We start from the raw sequence: 20871 nt of genomic DNA on the forward strand, positions 1-20871 counted from the left end.
GTAACAGAGCACTCTTTAGTTGTTGCCCTGGCAGAGTCCAAGTGCCTTGGATGGTTGTACTGCTGCCCAGGAGCTGGATGACCCTGAGTTCAAAACTGATTCCAGGACTAGTTGGCCACAGAGGAGCATTCACATAGCTCAAAGTAGATTATTAATTAGTCTGAAAAATTCTTCCAATGTTCCATTGCATTCTCCGAAGGGAGTAAGGAGTGTAAAGATACATTATGACAAAGTTGTTTTTCAAATCAAGACAATCTTTAGGAAGCAGATGACGCCAGAGAAAATAAAGTTTGCTTTCTGGATAAAAATGCAAGCTTGGTTTATTCTAACAGTCTCTTTGCAAATGAATTGAAAGCAACACCAATTTATGGAACCTATGATAACCTTCCAAGTTTGTGCTTCTAGTTCCCCTTAGGCTTGGGAGCAATAATGACTGTTTATCTTAGAGTTGGCTCCCAGTGATAATGACTCAGTTTTCAACTTAAACATCTTTTCACTGCAGTCTACAAATGTTTAACCAGTTCCACATTAAAGGCAGTGTGGCAGATTTTAAATATAGACATGGATCCCAGACATCATTTGAGAACAACCACCTCCTACAAGGCACAAGTCAGGAGTGTGATAAAATACTTGGCTGCATGACAACAACACTCAGGAAGCTCGTCACCATTTACGGCAATGCAACTTATTTGTTCAGTACCCCGTCCACCACTTTAAACATTTACTCGGTGTACCACCGACGCATTAAGGCTGCAGTGCAAACCATCTGGAAAATGCACTGCAGCAGCTTGCCCAGGTTCTTTCAACAGCACCTTCCAAGCCTGTGACCTCTACCACCGCTGGCAAGTTCCTCTCCAAATCACACAGTATCCTGACTTGGAAATATATTGCTGTTCTTTCATTGTCACTGGCATATATACAAAAGGTGGACTCTGGTGGTTCAAGGTCACCACCACCTTCTCCGGGGCACTTAGGATAAAATTACTGTCCTAGTTAGCAACATTCACATCCCAAGACTGAATAAATGAAGTGAGAGGGAGAAAACGGGACACAATGCTGGGGTGTATGATTTCCAGATGGTGGACGTTTTCTATCCATACCTTACTGGCTCAAAGAACACTTTCACCCCTCTAAAGGAATATTTAGAGAGATGGGCTCTCCGAAGCACCAAACAAAGCCAGAAAAGGCAAAGCAGAGGCTTGCTGGCAAGCAACCAGGCCAACTCTGGGCGGAGAGGAGGGAGAGTGGAGGCAGTGCCATGGAGGGTCACCTGGGGTGGGGGGGGGAGCTGAATTTATCATGTCATCATGTTCAACAGAGAAATCACATACAGGAGACTGATCATGGAGCAGCAGGGATGTTTATGGGAGAGGCTGGGTGAGAAAACTCCTCTCTCCTCCTGGGCCCACAGGAGAGCTGGAAAATTCCTTAGCTGCTGGAACAGACCGGCCTTGCCTCTGTACAGTTGCTGATTCCCACAGTCCTAGAAAACCAGCCAACAGGTGATAACCCCCAAAAAATCTATAAACATTGAAGCATGCAGCCTGATTAAAATATTTGATTGAGACACCTAACCTTGAAAACACAAATGTGACCCACAGCCTAACAATCGGTTGTTGTAGTTCCCTCAAACAATTCAGCAAAGCGCTGCAGTTTAGAATCCAAAAGGAAATTCTTTGCTCCAAGCAATTTCTATTTAAGAAACAAACCTCACTCCAAGATTCCCAGCCTTGATTACTTTATCAGGCTTTCTGAGGAAAAGACAAATTTCAAGCAGAATCTTAAAATCCTTCAAACCTGACACTGTCAGGCGTGTCAGATACAGAAAATCTCTCACTGTGAGTTTCGGTATACAGGAAGCTATATCTTTCAGTACAGGCCTACAATTTAATGAGGGGTCTTGAAAGCAGATGACTACCTTTAGCTAAACTGTGTTACCCCAGGTTTGGTGACTGTCCAACTTTCGATGGAGCAAACAAAGATCACCTGAACAATGTACTCAAAATTGCAACATCTAACAACAGAATTCCAGGTATAAACTTTCTAAGCTGACTTAATCCATTCTTGATAAAAGAGAAAAAAAGTAAACATTTGTATGGTCTATGAGGAAAGGCCAGGGCAGTGGTGTAAATGAGAAAGCTGGCTTTTTCAATGAGACAGCCAAAGGCTTCCTCCAGAGCAGTAGGATTCTCCTCTAGGGCTACAAGTGATTTTCACTACAACCAGCTCCTATTTTCAATAAAAAGAAATGTGATTTCCCTTTCTAGCTGCCATGGAAGATGGACAGGAACTGACTGGGTTTTTAAATAATTTCATCCTTTGAGAATGAACACTGAATTTCATCGAAAGAACTACATTACGATAGTATCAGAGTATACGATTGCACCTACCCTGCAGATATATAAAACCAAATCATGATTATGACAACTGTCAAGGTCCACCTTCAATTCAGATTCATCTGAAGCATTCTGAGCTTCGACAGACATTAAGTATCAGCAGAGAGAGATTCCTTTACTATGTCCATCAAAAAAAATCAGTAAATCAAAAAAAAATTCCAATTTCATTTTTCTATTTTGAATGCGGAGGAATCTAGGTGTCCTTGCATATGAATAACTGCAGGTTAGCATTCAGGCACAGCAACTCTGCTTACATGCTGAACACTGGTGGGAGAATTACACTATGTGTTTCTTCAGAGGTGGGTATCGCTGGAAAGATTCGTTGCCCATCCCTGTTCTCCCTGGAACTTGGTGGCTTGCTAGTCCATTTCAGAGACAATCATATTGCTGTGAATCTGGAGTCACATTGTAGTCCAGTCCAGGCAAGCTCAGTAGATTTTGTTTTAGACACCAATAGCTTGATGACACCATCGCTTAGCTGAGCTTTCAATTCCAGACTTTTAATAATTAGTTGAATTCAAATTGCACCAACTGTCCATGATGGGATTTGAACCTCTCGTCCTAAGAGTAAGCTATATCTCTGAATTACCACACCATTCCTATCATCTCCCTGAAATCCAGAAACTTCTGACTCAACTGATTGAGCCATGACTAACACAAAATTCCCCCCCAAAAACTTAGCTTGACAGCAAGCTAACAGAGACAATTGAACAGTCTTTGATACATGCTGAGAGGCTCTTTCCTGTTGCTAGAGAGATCAGAACCACAGGTCTTAATCTCAAACTAAAGGGCACAGCCAACTAGGACAAGAGCAGTGAATCATTGGCAGTCACTAGCCCTGGGAGTTCTGGGTGCTCAATGAGTACGACTGAAATGAGTAGATTTTTGAGCACTGAGGGATATGGGAGCAGGGCAGGGAACTGGCATTCGTGTACATATTTTAGCATTTTAGCTATGTGACATACTCCTCCACCTATTTCTCAGGTTCTTATCAACTTTCATGGCGCACTTTCCAGCAAGGACTGAATGTATTGCACACTGCTCCACGACGGGTTTCGGGTTGTATGCTCAATTTCAGACACTCGGGTATTGAAACTTTGATTACAAGATGCCAATGAGCTGCTTGTAATGTTGACCATGGTCAAATATCAGGCAGAAGTGGGTACTTCAGATACTGGAGATTAGAGTCAAGATTAGAGTGGTGCTGGAAAAGCACAGCAGGTCAGGCAGTATTCGAGGAGCAGGAAAAATCGATGTTTCGGGCAAAAGCCCTTTAATCAGGAATCATGTCGAATATTGGCCATCTGGAACCAGTTGAAGCAGGTATTCTTCCCTTGCATCTGTACATCAATCTGAACACCTATTTCAAGGTCCTCATTATCATTAATGCAACAGCTGCCAGCTCCTTTTCAAAACTGGACCATTTAGTTTATATTGCCTCCCTTCTTCTTCCTCACAATAAACCTTAAGGGTAGATATTGTGAATTTGGAGAGGAAGCACAGACTGAGTGACCACTTTATGGAACACGAATGTTCTATCAGCAAAAATGACCCCCGGCTTCCTTTTTCCTGCCACTTCAACAACCACCATGTTCCCCGGCCAACATCTCTGTCTCAGGCTTGCTGCAGTGCTCCAGCGCGGCTCAGTGCAAGTTGGAAAATAAGCATCTCATTTTCTGCTTGGGGACCCCACAACTTTCAGCACTCATTGTAAAGCTTAATTATTTCAGAGCCTGAACACCTACTTCTAGGTCTATTACCCACGCCACACCCAGATCCTATCCTGGTAAGCCAATCCATTTTCAATTACTCAAAGTCCCCATTACTTTGTCTACCTATCCTTTTCTCTCTCTCTCTGAGCTCTCTCTCTATGTATCCACTCATTCCTTCCTCCCCCCACACCCCCACCTTCATCATCACCTCCTTTTCCTAGCTGCTATCAGGTCTGAGGAAGGGTCACTGGACTCGAAATGTTAACACTGTCTTCTCACCACAGATTTCTTGCTGCCAGACTGGCTGAGTTTCTCCAGCAATTTCTATTTTTGTTTGCGTCAGATCTCCAACACCAGCATTTCTTTGTTTTCAGATGCTGGTCAACCTGTTCAGATAAGTTATGACACATCTACGTGCTGTACATCTCTATGATTCTATCTCTGGAGTGGATGGATCTTGAACCCATAAGTCCTGGCTCAGGGTTAGCACCACAAGAGCCCCTGAATCTTCAGGGTTCTGTCCCAGGTCCATTCACTTTCAACTCCTTCATCAATGACCTTCCCTCCATTATAAGGGGAGAAGTGGTGTTCAGCACCATTCACAACTCCTCAGATACAGGAGCAATCAGTGTCCAAACAAGTGCTGGATAATATCCATGTTTAAGCTGACACGTGGGAAGTAATATTCAGACTACACATGTACCAGGCAATGACCAACTCCAAGAACAGAGATGCTAATCATTGCCCCTAGATATTCAATGGCGTTTCCATTACTCAATTCCTCAATATCCTGCTGTTACCACTCAACAAAAGCTGAACTAGACCACTAAGCCTACAACAGCAGGTCACAGGCAGGGAATTCTGCAGTGGGTAAACCACCTCCTGACTTCTCAAAGACTGTCCACCATCTACAAGGCACAAGTGGTTAGGACACTCCTTCACTATTTAGATGAGTGTGGATCCCACAACACTCAAGAAGTTCAGCACTATCCAGAATGAAGCAGCCCATTTGTTCGAAACCTCACCTAAGTCCTTCTCAAGAACAATAAATGCTGACCAACCGGTGACACCCACATCCCATGAATAAACATTGAAACAACCACTTGTAGAAGCAGTCTACGCTCTCAGACAATATGTAGCAGAATGTCTGTAAATATTTAAAACCAACAAAAGTGAATATAATTGCAAATGACCATTAAGAGATTTGGAGATCTCTGGTAATTCTATCTAATTCCATTAAGACAAACATTTCCCATATGTTACTTTGAATATACCTTGAAAGCTGAAGTTGAGAAGCATAAAGGACACCTGGAGCCACTGATTTAATTCAACCCAGTTCTAAAATTACGTTAAACGACAGTTCTCCTGAACAGACCAAGCTGTAAGTGATCAGTCTAAATAAAGGGTTGTATCAAACCAACCACAAAACAAACTATGCATTAGTCAAGCTCCAGTCTAAATGTTATCACCTCTCTGTTCACATTCCCAGCACTTAAAAGGAAAGTATAGAGTCATAGAATCATACAGCACAGAGACAGGCCCATCAGCACAAACTGGTACATGCTGACCAAAATGTCCATCCACACTAACTCCATTTCCCTGCACTTGATCCAAATCCTTCTAAACCTTTCCTATCCATGTACTTGTCAAATGCCTTTTAAATGTTGTTCATGTACCTGCCTCAGCCACTTCTGCTGGTTCCATATGCGTACCACCCTCTGTGTAAGAAAGTTGCCCCTCAGGTTCCCTTCTATTCTTTCCCCTCTAACCTTCAACTGATGCCCTCTAATCGTCAATGTCTGAGTGCATTCACCCTATCCATGCCTCTCGTGATCTTATACATTTCTATAAGGTCCCCCCTCAGTCTTCAACGCTCTAAAGGAAAATGTCCTAGCTTGACAAACCTCTCCAAATAACTCACATCCTTGAATCCTTAAGAACATGTTTATTAATTTCTTCTGCACTCTTTCCAGCTTAATGACATCATTCCTATAGCAAAGTGACCAAAACTGAACACAATACTCCAAGTGCAGCCTCACCAACATCCTGTACAACTGCAACATAACTTCCCATATATAAAAACACATACACCCCCTGCACTCCAACACACACACACACACCCTCATACATACACCATCACACACTTAACCAAGCTTACACACATACATACTCTATCACGTGCACTCGCATGCACACTCAATCTGTCGCTCCTACATGCGCACGCATATAAGTTTATGGGGTAAGTTTGTTTTTTGCAGATTTACATTTTATTTTGCTCAAAAACTGCGTGAATCCATGTCAAACTCTGTAAAGCTATACAGAGGGTTTGTCAGTCTGACATAGCATTGGGACACCGACAGACTTCACACCAATTGTTTAAAAAGCTGAGCTACCTTGAGAATGTAATTTATAAGTAGTTCTGGGATTTACATATCAAAGAACAGAAACCAGCATATCCTATTATAAAAGATGAAAGTTTTAATCTAAGATTGCTTACTGTACTACATCTCCATGACACTGAACACCTTTGGCTCTAAATTCTGTGAGCATGATCTTAACCTCCACAACCACTGATGAAGGAGTAGCATCCATGTGCATGTCCAGCAGTCGCTTAAATATCCCTAACAACTCTGCTTCCACCACCACCGCTGGCAATTGCATTCCATACATTCACAATGCTCTGCGTAAAGAACCCACCTCTGACATTTCCACTATGCCTTCCTCCTAATATCTTAAAACTATGACCCCTCTTGCCAGTCAATCCAACCTGGGGAAAAGTCTCTTGCTATTGACTCTTTTCATATCTCTCATTACCTTGTATACCTCGATCAGGTCACCTCTCTTCCTCCTTCACTTCAGAGAGAAAAGTCCGAGCTTAGTCAACCTCTCTTCATAAGACAAGCCCTCCAGTCCAGGCAGCATCCTGGTAAACCTTCTTTGCACCCTCTCCAAAGCCTCTGTATCTTTCCTATAGTAGGGTGACCAGAACTGGACACAAATATTCCAAATAAACCTGTTGGACTATAACTTGGCATTGTGTGATTTTTAACTTAGTCATACCTTGTACATTCTCATCCAAATCATCGATATAGGTTACAAACAGCAACAGTACCAATCCCTGAGGCACACCATTAATCACAGGCCTCCAGTCCGACAAACATCCTTTCACTATTACCCTCTGCTTCCTACCATCAAGCCAATCATGCAACTAATTTGCTCTGGGATCCCCTAGATTCCATGCGATCTAACCTTCCAGAGCAGTCTACCACGTGGAACCTTATCAAAGGCCTTACTGAAAACCATATAGACTACGTCTACCAGTCTGCTCTCATCAATCTTCCTGGCCACTTCATCAAAGAACTCTAACAAATATGAGGCATGATCTCGCACACACAAAGCCATGCTGACTATTCCTAACCAAACCCTGCCTTTCCAAATGCATGCATATCTTATCGCTCAGAATCTTCTCTAAGTAACTTATCCACCACAGATGTGAGGCTTGCTGGGGTCTATGGTTCCCAGGATCTTATTTGCAGCCCTTCTTGTATAAAGGATACAACACTCGCTACCCTCCAGTCTTTCAGGGCCTTACCCATGGCTAATGATGATGCAAAAATATCAGCCAGGGCCCCTTCAATTTCTTCTCTAGCCTCTTGCAGTGTTCTTGGATATATCAGATCAGGATTAGGAGATTTATCCACCTTCATGCACTCTAATATGTACAACACCTCCTCTACTGTTATATGAACTGTCTCCAAGATATCACCACTAACTTCCCCAAGTTCCCAAATTTATATGTCTTTCTCCATGGTAAACACAGAGGAGAAATATTCACTGAGAACCTCACCCATCTCCTGCCGTTCCATACATACATGTCCACCTTGGTCCTTGAGGGGTCCTGTTCTCTCTCTCTCTAGTCATTCTTTTACCTTAAATATACTTAAAGAACCTCTTTGGATTCACCTCAATCTTCTCAGCCAAGGCTATCTCATGCTCCTTTTCACCCTCCTGATTTCCTTATTCAGTAAACCCCTGTATCCCTTATATTCCTCTAGGGATTCCCTTGATCCTAACCGCCTGTACTTGAGCAATGCCTCTTTCTTTTTTCCGGTCAAAGCCTCAGTGTCTCTTGTTATCCAGGGTTCTCTATTCCTGCCAACTTTGCCCTTCACCCTCACAGGAACATATAGATCCTGAACCTTAGCTATGTCAATTTTCAAATGGAAAGTAGGGGAATTCTTCCTTCCCAGTATCCTAGTCAATATTTACCTACAAACAGCATCAGGTGATTGGGAAACATGTCAACTCCAACACCAAGCACAAAACTGTGTTGAAGTACCACCCTAACTAAGTGATTAATGTGGACCAATTGGCAACCCTTCTCTCTCTCTCTCGGGATTGGTACACGTGAGCATACCCTCCTTTCCACCATTTCTAATAATATGGATTCAGTGAATTAAAGTTCATTACTGCCTTTCAAGACTATTTAAATTGAACACACAACTTAGGGACAGAGCATACTTTTCAGCCCCTTAAGCCTGCTCCACCACTCACTAAGATCACGGTTAATCTTACTGCAGTCTCAGCTCAAACTTTCCTGACATCCCTTCATAATCTTAGAATCCCTACAGTGTGGAAACAGGCCATTTGGCCCAACAAGTCCACACCCCCTGAACAGTATCCCACCCAAGCCCATTACTCTACATTTACTCCTGACTAATGCACCTAACCTACACATCCCTGAACACTATGGGCAATTTAGCATGGCCGAATCAACTAACCGGCACATCTTTGGCTTGTGGGAGGAAATCAGAGTACCTGGAGGAAAGCCACACAGACACGAGGAGAACGTGCAAAGTCCACACAGACAGAGGCTGGAACTGTGAGGCTGCAGTGCTAACCACTCAGCCACCATGCCAGTCCTTTGGATCATCCAAATCATAGAGTCAAACAGCATAGAAATAGACCCTTTGGTCCAACCAGTCCACACTGAACATAATCCCAAATTAAATTAGTCCTACCTGCCCACCCCTGGCCCAGAGCTCTCCAAACCTTTCCTATTCATGTACTCATCCAAATGTCTTTTAAAGTGGTGCCCATGTCCACCACTTCCTCTGGAAGTTCATTCCACATGCAAGTCACCCTCTGTGTAAAACATTTACCACTCATGTTTTTTTAAAATCTCTATCTTCTCACCTTAAAAATATAGCCCCTCGTCTTGAAATTTTCCATCCTAGGGAAAAGACACCTACCATTAATTCTATCTATACCCCTTATGATTTTATAAACTTCTATGAGGTCACCTCTCAACCTCCTATGCTCCAGTGAAAAAAGTCTCAGCCTATCCAGTCTTCCTTTATAGCTCAAACCTTCCATACCCAGCAACATCCTGGTAAATCTCTTCTGCACCCTCTACAGCTTAATAATATCCTTCCTATAACTGGGTGACTAGAACTGGTCACAGTACTCCAGAAGAGGCCTCACCAATGTCCTGTACAACCTCAACATGACTTCCCAACTCCGGTAGTCGAAGGACCGAGCAATGAAGGCAAGCGTGCTAAATGCCTTTTTAACCACCCTGTCTACATATGAAGCAAACTTCAAAGAATTGTGGAACTGAATCCCTCAGACCTGCTGTTATTCAACACTGCCCAAGGCCCTACCATTAATTGTATAAATTCTGTCCCTGTTTGTTGTATCAAGCTTTACTAACTCACAAATTGAACTCCATCTGACATTTTCAGCACATTGACTCATTTGATCAAGATCCCTTCATAATCTTCACTATTGACTATGCCAGTAATTTTGGTGTCCGCTAACTTACCAGTCATGTCTTCTATATTCTCATCCATATCATTTAAATAAATGTCAAATGAAAGAGGACCCAGAACTAGGCCCTGTCGAACACTGTTGGTGACAGGCCTCCAGTCCAAAAAGCAACCCTCCATCACCGTTCTCTGTCTCCTGTCTCCTATAAATCCAACTGGCAAATTCACCCTAAATCTCATGTGACTTAACTTTATTAATTAGTCTACCATGCAGAATCTTGTCAAAGGCTTTACTAAACAACATCTACTCCTCTGCCCTCATCGACCTGTTTGGTAACTTCCTGTAAAAACTCAATCCTGGACTCCTTTACCCATCAAAGATCCATCTAGCTCAACCTTGAGTAAACTTAAAGACCTAGATGCTATAATCTTCTGGGGAAGAAGATTCCACACTTTAATGACCATCTGAGAGAAAAGATGTTTCATTTCTATATTAAAAAGCAGACCTCTTACTTATCAATCATGTTCCCTAGTTTTAGTCTTCCCCAATTGAGGAGCCATCTTCCAGGAATTGATCCTGTCCAGACTCTACAAGATCATACTTGTTTCAATAGGTTCATCCAACTGGAACAAATTTTGGGAACCTTTTGAAGTGTTTATCTAACTGCAAGTTTTAATTCAGTGAATCTTTTGGTCTGCTTGGAAGCAAAGTTTACCATTGAATTTCCAGTCAAGCTCTCTTGGTTGCCTCATCTGTGTTGCAGGCATGATCATCATGAATCGAATGTCCGTTTCATGGGACAGGTCCATTTCTGGCCTTGATGACTCCCTGTATTCAACATCATTTGCATCAGTCTAGATTTTCTGCTGGAATTATTTGAGGTCTTAGTAATAGTTTCATCTATTTTAATTAAGAGCAGTGAAATTTGAAAAGTGTTGGGCAGTGGTTGGGAGGGGCTATTAGAACCCCAAATGAGCAATTGCAAGCCACGTCCGAATCCCCAGTGGGAGTTACACTCTGTGTGATACCAAACCAAAATACTGCCCCATCTGGGAATCTCAGTGAAGGTTACCATCGCTGGTTGCAGCAATTCCTGGAGATGCTATCACACGACTATCCCACCCTCTCAAACCACCTCACTCTCCTCCCTCCAACTTCACAGCACTCCAAATTGCCACAGCCAATAGAGAAGCAAACAGAAACTTATTTCCCAACTGGGATGATCATTGACTGTCCCAATATATATTTAACATACTTTTCTTTGAAGAATTAGTTTAGTTTAAGGTCTCATGATCTTACTCTTCGATTTCCTCAAGGCAGTATTTTAGAGACTAATCTGTAATACCAAAGACTCTAGGTCAGGTTGACTTGGGAACCTTGTTTGATCCAACTAATCTCAGGTCCCTGTACACACATTTACCACAGAAGCCTTCAAAAACGCTTGCTATCAATAACCTATAAGACCCTTTGTTTTTCTCTTTAAGGGCCAGCATTAGTTGCTCCTTGTCTAATTACCCTTGGGAAGGTGGTGGTGAGCTGCTGCAGTCTGTGAGTATAGGGACACCCATAGTCCTGTTTGGAAGGCAACTGCAGCATTTTGATCCTGCGCGTATGAGGGAATGGCAATACATTTCCAATTCTGAATGGTGAGTGGCTTGGAGAGGAATTTGCAGGTGGTGGTTACTCCTATGTATCTGCTGTCCTTATCCTTCAGCATAATAGCAGTCATGGATTTGGAAGATGCAGTGAAAGGAGGCTTGGTGAGTTGCTGCAGTGCATCATTGGATGGCACACACTGCTGCTAATGATCATGCGTGGTGAAGGGAGTAAATATTGAAATTGTTGGTGCCAATCAAGCTGTTTTGTCCTGGATGGAGTCAAACTTCTTGAGTGTTGCTCAGTCCGCATTTATCCAGGCAAACGGGGAGTATTCCATCACACTCCTAACTTATCATTTGTGAACAATTCCTTTCCAAAATGAATTTACTATGTATCAGACTCCCATTTGAAATTCCCTTGTCTGCTTCTTAAATGAGAGGACGTTTGCCCAAGACAGGAATGCTTTAACTTAATTAGCAGGAAGAGAAGGTTAACACATCACTCCAACATAGATTGTATCAAACATGGGTAACAGCACAGCCTGTTTCAAGCCTCAATAACAGTACAGACAGCAATGACCATAGGAAGCAGTGAAGCTTGTAGTGAGAGAAGGTGACAGTGATGAGCATCAGGAGTAGGTGGCAGTACAAACAATACTGACAGTAAATGGCAGATTTCCATCATCTGTCAATGTCCCCATTTTAGTGGGCTCCCACTCCACACCATGATAACTCAACAGGCATATAATTTGTAGACTATAGTCTTAACTGTCAGCTCCTGTCGATTCAGTCTGTGGAGTCACTGAGTTTCAATTCAATCTGTGCTGTCACCTACTCTTGATAAAGTCTGTACTACGAGCTCCTCTCACTTGTCTGCATTGTCACCTAGTCTCACCTGTCACCTCTTGTTGCTCAGATCATCACCATCATACAGACTATATTAATAGATGACCATCCAAACACCCTGAATCAATAACAATAACTTATATTTATATAGTGCCTTTATAGAGTAAAGAAATTGAGAAACAAACCGAGCCACATAAGTAAATACTAAGACAGAAGCTTGGTCAAAGAGATGGAGTTCAGGAAGCATTTTAAAGGATGAGAGGGAAAGGTAGAGGAATGTGTAAGCTTTGGGAAGGAATTTCAGAACTTTGGTCTCATCCACTGAACACTGAACAACTGGCAGGGTGGTGAAAGTTAAGGATGCACAAGCCTCAACATTTCAAAGACCACAGATACCCCAGAGGCTTATGAGGAGAGCAGATTGCAGAGATTGGAGGGAGGGCTGAGGCTACGGCAAGATTTGAAATCAAGGATGAGAATTTGAGAATTAAACTGTCACAGGAGCAGGAGCCAATGTGTATCAGTGAACAGAGAAGTTGATATGAGTAATGGGACATAGTGCGAGTCAGGTCATGGGAAACTGGGCCTAGCCCAAGCTGCACTTTATGAAGATTGCAAGGTAGGTGGCTGTGCCAGGACTGCATGGGGGCAGTTGAGTCAAGAGGGAGCATGAATGAGGATTTCAGGAGGTGAGATAGAAGCAAAGCCAGACAATGTCACAGAGGTGGAATTAAGAGATCTTAGAGGCAGCATGAGTAGGTGGTCAGAAGCATATTCTCAGGGTTAAGTACAACACCAAAGTCACAAACAATCTGGTTCAGCTCAGACTATTACCAGGGAGAGAGGCAAAGTTAGCAGGAAGAGAACAGAATGCGTGGCAGGAATAAAAACAATGCCTCCAATCTTCCTACATTTTATTGGTGGAAACTTCAGCTCAACCAGGGATGATGGAAAGGTTGAGAGAATCGATGGGGATATCTGTGAATGTGTGGAAGCTGGTATTAAAACAGAAAGTGCTGGAGAAACCCAGCAGCTCTGGCAGCATTTTTGGAGTGAGAAACAGGGTGAGTGTTTCAATTCCTATATGATTCTTCTTCAGAACTGAAGAGGAAGGTGGGACAATGATGGGTTTTGTAATGGTGTAAAAGGTGGCAGACAGTAGCAAGTGGAACAGAGGGGAAGGTTAGGGAGTGAGAGAGACTAGAGATCAAGAATGTCATAGAACAGAAGGCAATAAAACTGGTAATGATAACAGCAATCCAGAGTTAAGCGTTAATAGCAGATAGGTCGGCTCTGCTGAAAGGATAATCATGTGGACAAGACACTGAGCGTTGAGTGGAGGGAATGCTGGGAAATCATAATTGAGGATGAAGTTCTTAGTCTGAACATGTTGAATTCAAAGTTGTGCATTAAATGCTGTAAACTATTTAAGCAGAAATGAGATATCATTCTGCAGCTTGCATTGGACTTCCTTGGAACAATGCTACATGCCTAGGGCAGAAATGTTAACTTGAGAGCAAGATGGTGTCTATTAAAATGGCACAGAACCCCGAAAACATGAGGGGCATATTTCCAGACTGAGTGGAGAGGATCTTCAAATTGTTCACCCAACCTGTGTTTCAGATACAAACTCTGCCCTTCATTTTGATTATACTCCTTCCTTGCCAAGCCCACTGTCTCATTTGCTTTATTTACATTCAGCACAGATGATCTGTATTCTGTTATTAATACCCACTCTGGAACTATTACTTTTCCTCTTCTCTGTAACCATTACCACTGCCTTTGCTGTTTGCTCTGTGATCTCTAATTTCCCTTGCCCTATAACCTTTTCCTGACATTCCCTGCTGTTCCATTCACTCCTCTCCATCTTTATCAACAGCATAAGACCATCACTTCTCCACCTCTCTTCAGTTCTGATTAAATATCATGTTGGACTCAAAACGTTAACTCTGTTTCTGTCTCCATAGATGCTACCAGACCTGCTGAGTTCCTCCAGCACTCTATTTTATTCCAGATTTCCACATCTGTGGGGTTTTGCTTTTCTTTTAACGTGGAAGCTGACAGTGTGTTTTCAGATATCTGCAAAGGAGCTAAGTGTGGATGAAAAATAGGAGAGAGCCTCGATAAATCTTGGAAAGGATGCTCGAGGAGACAGCGCAGGAGCAGGAAGAGAAGCCATTGTAAATGATTCTCTGGCCAGCTCTCAATGGATCAGGCTGGATGATAGGCAGAGGTATTGGAGGAGGAGAGTGCAACCAGGTCAAAAGATGCAGCATGGCCAAGTAAGGTTAGCCATGGATAGCTTACCATGGTCACAGCCACATGGGTTGTAATTTGTGACTGAACAGCATCAAGAGATGACAGTACAGACAGTCCTGAGAACAAATGACAGTACAGATTGTATTGAGAGTCAACAATACATTCAACAAGATAAGCACTTGCAATGAAGAGAGAAAGTAGATATTTATAGAGTGCTGAGGGATGAAGCTAGTAGCTGTTACAGTAGCTGGTGATGAGCTGCACAAATCGAGACAGGAGTGAATTGGAGAAAGTGTAGTGACTATCGGAAGCTGTACAATTATGTGTGTAAGTGTGTGTCTGTGTGCATATGTATGTGTGTGTTTATATGTGTATGTATTTGTGTGATTGTGTATGAGAATGTGAACATGAGTATCTTTTTGTGAAACTGCATGTGTCTGTGTGTCTATGTGCATCTGCTTGTACCTGTGTCTGAGTGTCTGCATATGTATGCACAGGTATGCGTCTGTACTTGTGCATCAGTGAGTGCCTGTGTATGTCTGTATGTATGTTGTCTGCAAGTGTGTGTCTTTCTGTGTTTTTGTATCCATATGTATGTGTATCTGAGTGAGTGTCTGAGTGTCACTATGTGTATGTGAGAGACTGTGAATATGTGTGTGTGTGTGTGTGCCTGGAGTCTGACTCTGTGTGTTTCTCTGTCCCTTTGTGTATTGCTCTCTCTCTCTCACACACACTCACTGTTTGCGTCTGACTGTGCAGGATACTCACACGACCCAGAGAGCTGTAATGGTGGAGACGGACAGGCTAACGGGCAGGATGACCCACGCTGTCATTCCAGGAGGCAGGCGGTGTCTGGCACGGTCCGAGGCATCAGGACGAGCTTATCCTGTCACTGCAAACACGACCAGGAGCAAGAATCAGAAAGTGGCAGCGGAGTCAAGGGCACTGCAGGAACAGTAACAGCCCACCAACCCATTTCCCCCTCCCCCTCAAAAAGTCACATTTTTTACTTCTGCCTCTCCTGAAATATTCTTAAACTCCAGATTCTGAGTCTGTTGTTTACACAGAGATGGGGTTGGGGGTCGCTCCATTTAACTCTGCGCCGTGCCCCGAGAGGGAACCGGGCAACGCCGAGTCCTACGAGCCCTCCAGCCCCCCGCCCTCCGTCCCTCACTTAACTGATATCGCTCCTCGCACGGCTCCGGGGACCCGCGGCTGCTCCGAGCCCACGGGAGGTCTCCTCAGCTCCGGGAGCAGCTGCAACTCCAGCAACTCGCTGCCCGCTGCCCCCGCTCCAACTGCAATCCGCTCAGATCAGCGCAGCGCTAGAGGGCTCCCCTGAGACTGAGATACATTCCACTGGGGACGGGGGTGTTGGGGAGAGGGGAGAAATTAACTGAGATACACTCCCTGGGAGAGAGACTTGACAGACAGATAGGTGGAGGGGAGACAGAGATATTCCAGTTGGGATAAAACTGACAGCCAGAAAGGAACTGAGAAATACACTCATAGGAAGAGAGGCAGACGGGTAGTGGGAGAGAGAAAAAAACCTCTCACAGGGAGATATCCTCACAGGGAGGGAGAGACTCACAGACGGGGGAAGAGTGATATATAAACTAACTGAGAGATACCCTCATAGAAGGAAACACAGTCAGGCAGGTAAGGGGGTGGAGACATTATATAAACTAACAGATCTACTCTTAGGGAAGGAGAACAGACGGGGGGGGGGGGGGGGGGGAAGATATATATAAACTAACAGAGATACACTCAGGGACAGTCAGACAGAAGGATGTGTGGTGGAAGAGAGACATGAATTGGGGAAATATAGGCAGTGAGAGGGAGACTGAGAGATATAGATTACAGATTACATTACAATGTGGAAACAGGCCCTTCGACCCAACAAGTCCACACCGACCCACTGAAGCGCAACCCACCCATACCCCTACATTTACCCCTTACCTAGCACTACGGGCAATTTAGCATGGCCAATTCACCTGATCTGCACATCTTTGGACCGTGGGAGGAAACCGGAGCACCCGGAGGAAACCCACGCAGACACGGGGAGAACGTGCAAACTCCACACAGTCAGTCACCTGAGGCGGGAATTGAACCCGGGTCTCTGGTGCTGTGAGGCAGCAGTGCTAACCACTGTGCCGCCCATTACCACCGTGCCGCCCATAATGATATGCCTGGAGGGGAGAGAGAGAGAGACAGGTGAGGGGTTGGAGACAGGTGGGGTAGGGGTAGAGAGTGACAGATTAACTGGGAAAATAGACAGGGAGAGAGACACAGGTTGGGGGGAGACAGAGAGATAAACTAACTGGAAAAACATAGTGAGAGAGAAACTAGGAGATACATTCATAGGGAGAGATAGATAGGGGAAAAGCCCAGAAGGAAAGAGAGATTAACTGAAAAAATAAAGACAACACCAAGAGATGGAGGAGCAGGAAGAGAAAGGTAAAACTAATAGGGAGAGGGCCTGGGAGAGAGACAGGAAGGTCATCTAAGAGACAATAAAAAATGTACATGGAAAGAGTCCAAACGTGGGATAGCAAAACTGAGAGCGAAAGAAAAATAGATAAAATAATTAAAAGAGACTAAGAGAGACAGATAAAGAGAGTGAGGTAGTCAGAGAAATACCTGAGAAACTGACAGACAGACTCGGGGAGAAAGGCAATGAGAGATGACAACCTGATGGAGAGACAGAGACTGAGGTGTATAGAGAGACAGATAAACTGAAACAGACAGTGACCCAGAAAGGGACACTGAAAATTTGTTAACTGATAGACTGTGAGAAAAACAGAGACAGAGTTCATATCACACGCCAGAAATCGGAACCAATCCTTGAGGCCGACACTTTCAAACAGTACTGAAGGAGAGCTGCAATGTGAAAGATGTCAACGCTTGAATAAAATGTTAAACTAAGGCCCCACATTGAGTTACAGTTGGAGTTTCTTCTGCTGGTTATCCACCAATCTGTTCAGTACTGAGAAAGCTGGTACATCTACACAGTTTTTACAAGATGTCACCAAGTGCCCTGAGTATCTCTGTAACCTTCTCCAGCCCTCTAACCTTCTCAGTACTCCCCTTCGTGTCTGCACTCTCAGATGGAAAAAACACCTTGTCACAATTTCAAAGAAGTGCAAGGGAAATGTCCCAGTCCCCTGAGCAATATTTATTCCTTAACTGATGTCATTGACAAACAGACAGGGATATGAGGAAAAGGCAGGAAACTGGCGAATAGGTCCTATGCAGGTATATTAGGCGGAATGGCCTCCTTCAGTGTATAACAATTTAGAGAATAGGTTGCTGTTTGTGGAAGCCTGCTGTGCTTAAACTGTCGGCCCCATTTTCCTACACTGTGACAGTGAGTCCACCTCAACAAAAGTGCTTTACTGGCTGTAAAAGGCTAAGAGATGTCCTGAGGTAGTGAAAGGGCACTACAGAAATGTTACCCATAATTGAGGTCTGCATACCTTAACTGATTCATCCAGACAACCTCGGTACTCTTCCCATCATTGCAGCAGATTGTTCCAATGCTTGTTGCTTCCACTGCTCCCTGGAGTCTGTTCACGAGTCGAGCATCTGATGTATCAAGAATCTTCTGGTACAGCTAGTGTTAAGGCTACCTTTGACTAGTTTGAACTCGTGTCCCCACTTGCAAAATTACATCAGCCATTTCCATTTCCTTAATTATGGGATACCTAAGATCACCTCTCAGATGCCTCACTCCAGACTAATATAATCTAGCATTCTTGTGTATCACATGCATCACCTGAAGTAAGCCTGTGATTACATTGCTGACTGATGCAGGGGATTAGTGGAGACTCCACTTTGCTAGTTTTCTGGCTTGACTTGGGCAATGTGGATCATTGTCAGGACAATGTAAGCATAAGGGAAGCTGGGTAAATACAAGGATAAGCTGTCGATGAATATAGTCAGGGGTTGATGTGAGGTGTAAACCTTTACATTGTCAATTGGCTACTCTCTTTCCTCAGAGTCAAAAGCTTCTGGGTTCAAGTCCCATGTCAGAGGCTTAGACCCAAAGCAATAGTCTGGCACGCAGCAGTGTTCAAGGTGCCACCTTTCAAATGTGGTATAGATGAGACTGAAGTAATCCAAACATATGTGGCATGAATCACTATGGGGTGTATACCATTGTCACATCTTTGATCAAAGATGTGGCATGGGACTCATACAGCAAAGGAGAGAGGGAAAAAAGTAAGATTTTGTGGTTCACTTTAACTGTAAGAACCAAGTCAATTATAATTATTTTAACTAACCTGTTCAGACAGAAATCCAGAGCAAGTGGGACTTGAACCCAAGCCTTCTGGCTCAGAGACAGGAGCACTACTGCTGCACCACAAAAGCACTTCAATTACAATTATCGACTGACTTTGGGAGAGCCATTCTAAAGGTTTACTAATTCTGATTAGATCAAAGATCTGCTCCAGGTTCAAACACGGGCAAAAGTGAGGACTGCAGATGCTGGAGATTAGAGTTAAGAGTGTGTTGCTGGAACAACACAGCATGTCAGGTAGCATCCAAGGGGCAGGCGAGTCAATGTTTCAGGCAAAAGCCATTCCTGATGAAGGGCTTTTGTCTGAAACGTCGATTCTACTGCCCCTCAGATACTGCTTGACCTGCTATGCTTCTCCAGCACCACACTCACGACTCCAAGTTCAAATATGTAGAGTCAAGTTTTACAGAATGTATTAAATTCATCATTACAAGTATAAAGGAAATAATATTTAATAAAAGCAGTGGTTTTCAGTCCATCCACTTTGAGATATCTTTTTTTGGCATTGATTGATTGGGCACACATCTCTTGTTTTGTTCTGATAATTGAAATTTCTCTTTTATCTTCAGTCAATTCAGTAACGTATTTGAGTTACATTTGGAGTTTCTTTGCTGGTTATCTACCAATCTCCACAGTACTGAGAAAGCTGGTACATCAACACAGTGGTTTTTCACAAGCCTGTCACCGAGTGCCCAAAGTATCTCTGTAACCTTCTCCACCCCTCTAACCTTCTCAGTACTCCGCCTCCCTCCATTTGTGACCCTGACTTCAGCATTCAGATATCCAACTCTGCAATCAATCTTTGTGCTTCAAACCATTAAATTATTATTTGTTATTACCAGTTATTTTCCAAACAAACCTGTTCAGGGATGTCATTACTTCTAGAGCAGATGGGACTATGAACCTGGCTCAGAAATAGGGACACTGCCACTGTGCTACAAGAGCCCACTGTTTTACTATTATTATTAGCTTTGAAAGCATGAACAGAGGCATCCTCAATCTAATAGGTTTCAATTGGCTAAGTAGCATCCATCCAATTGCTTATTGGGTTCTTTTAAAACAACATCCACCTTAGTGACATCTCTTCTTACTGTTTCCCAGTTCATTCATTGATATACGGCACAGTGGCTCAGTGGTTAGTACTGCTGCCTCACAGCACTAGGGTCCTAGGTTCAATTTTAGCCTCGGGTGACTGTCTGTGTGGAGTTTGCACATTCTCCCCATGTCTGCGTGGGTTTGCTCCGGTTTCCTCCCACAGTCACAAAGATGTGCATGTCAGGTAATTGGCCATGCTAAATTGCCCATAGTGTTAGGTGCATAAGTCAGAGGGAAATGGGTCTGGGGTGGGTTACTCCTCAGACGTTCAGTGTGGACTTGTTGGGCCAAATGGCCTATTTCCACACTGCAGGGAATCTAATCTTATATACTAATCATTTTTTAATTTCGTCCCTCAGTCCATTGTTGTTTTGTAACTTACAAGTCCAAAATCTCATCTCATTGCCCTCACTGGGTGTCAGGAGCATAGTTTAGGGAACCCTGCTCTATCAGCCTTGCACTTCAACACAAGGCTCAGGGTTGAAATCAAGAACTCACAGACTGGACTGACCCATCTTTTGGACACTCTTTATCATCCTGGTCCATCCAAATGCAACAAGCAGTTATAGTTGGTTCATTTAACATACCGTAAAACCACAAGAGACATCAGGCAGAAGTGGTCAGACAAAATTTTGTCAAGTTTTTAAGGTCAGACAGCCAAAATCTTAGTCAAAATCATGAGATTTACGGAGCACCATTTGGTAGATAAATGGCAAAGGGGAGAGGATTAGCAAGGACTAATTCCAGAGCCTAGGGCCTGAATGCTGAAGTCAGAGCCACAAATGGACGATGCAGAAGATTGGATGGCTAGAGAAGGTGAGATAGATAGAATGGGGCACTCACACATAGGCACTTGCAAATTGTGTGAATGTAATAGTTGTGCACAGTACCATACA

General features: G+C 43.5%; 1 protein-coding gene across 3 annotated transcripts in view; it reads right to left on the bottom strand.

Annotated features, from left to right (window-relative positions):
- Positions 1–18144, bottom strand: part of LOC122541784 (transmembrane protein 150A) — a 125690-nt gene extending 107546 nt beyond the window's left edge. For 2 of the 3 annotated variants that reach the window (XM_043678756.2, XM_043678755.2), the window contains exons 1-2: positions 15760–16179; positions 15349–15472 (exon numbers count right to left, since the gene is read on the bottom strand). In XM_043678756.2, coding sequence (XP_043534691.1) covers positions 15349–15413 — 65 coding nt within the window. In that variant the 5' untranslated portion in view covers positions 15414–15472; positions 15760–16179. Of the gene's footprint in view, positions 1–15348; positions 15473–15759; positions 16180–18056 lie in introns of those variants that run through there. The other variant, XM_087982614.1, reaches the window with a different exon arrangement.
- Between the last annotated feature and the right edge of the window lie 2727 nt (positions 18145–20871).

This window comes from Chiloscyllium plagiosum, unplaced genomic scaffold (assembly GCF_037043375.1).
Source record: "Chiloscyllium plagiosum isolate Xiang-an unplaced genomic scaffold, Cpla_swu_hap1 HiC_scaffold_43, whole genome shotgun sequence".
Classification (NCBI taxonomy): Eukaryota; Metazoa; Chordata; class Chondrichthyes; order Orectolobiformes; family Hemiscylliidae; genus Chiloscyllium; species Chiloscyllium plagiosum.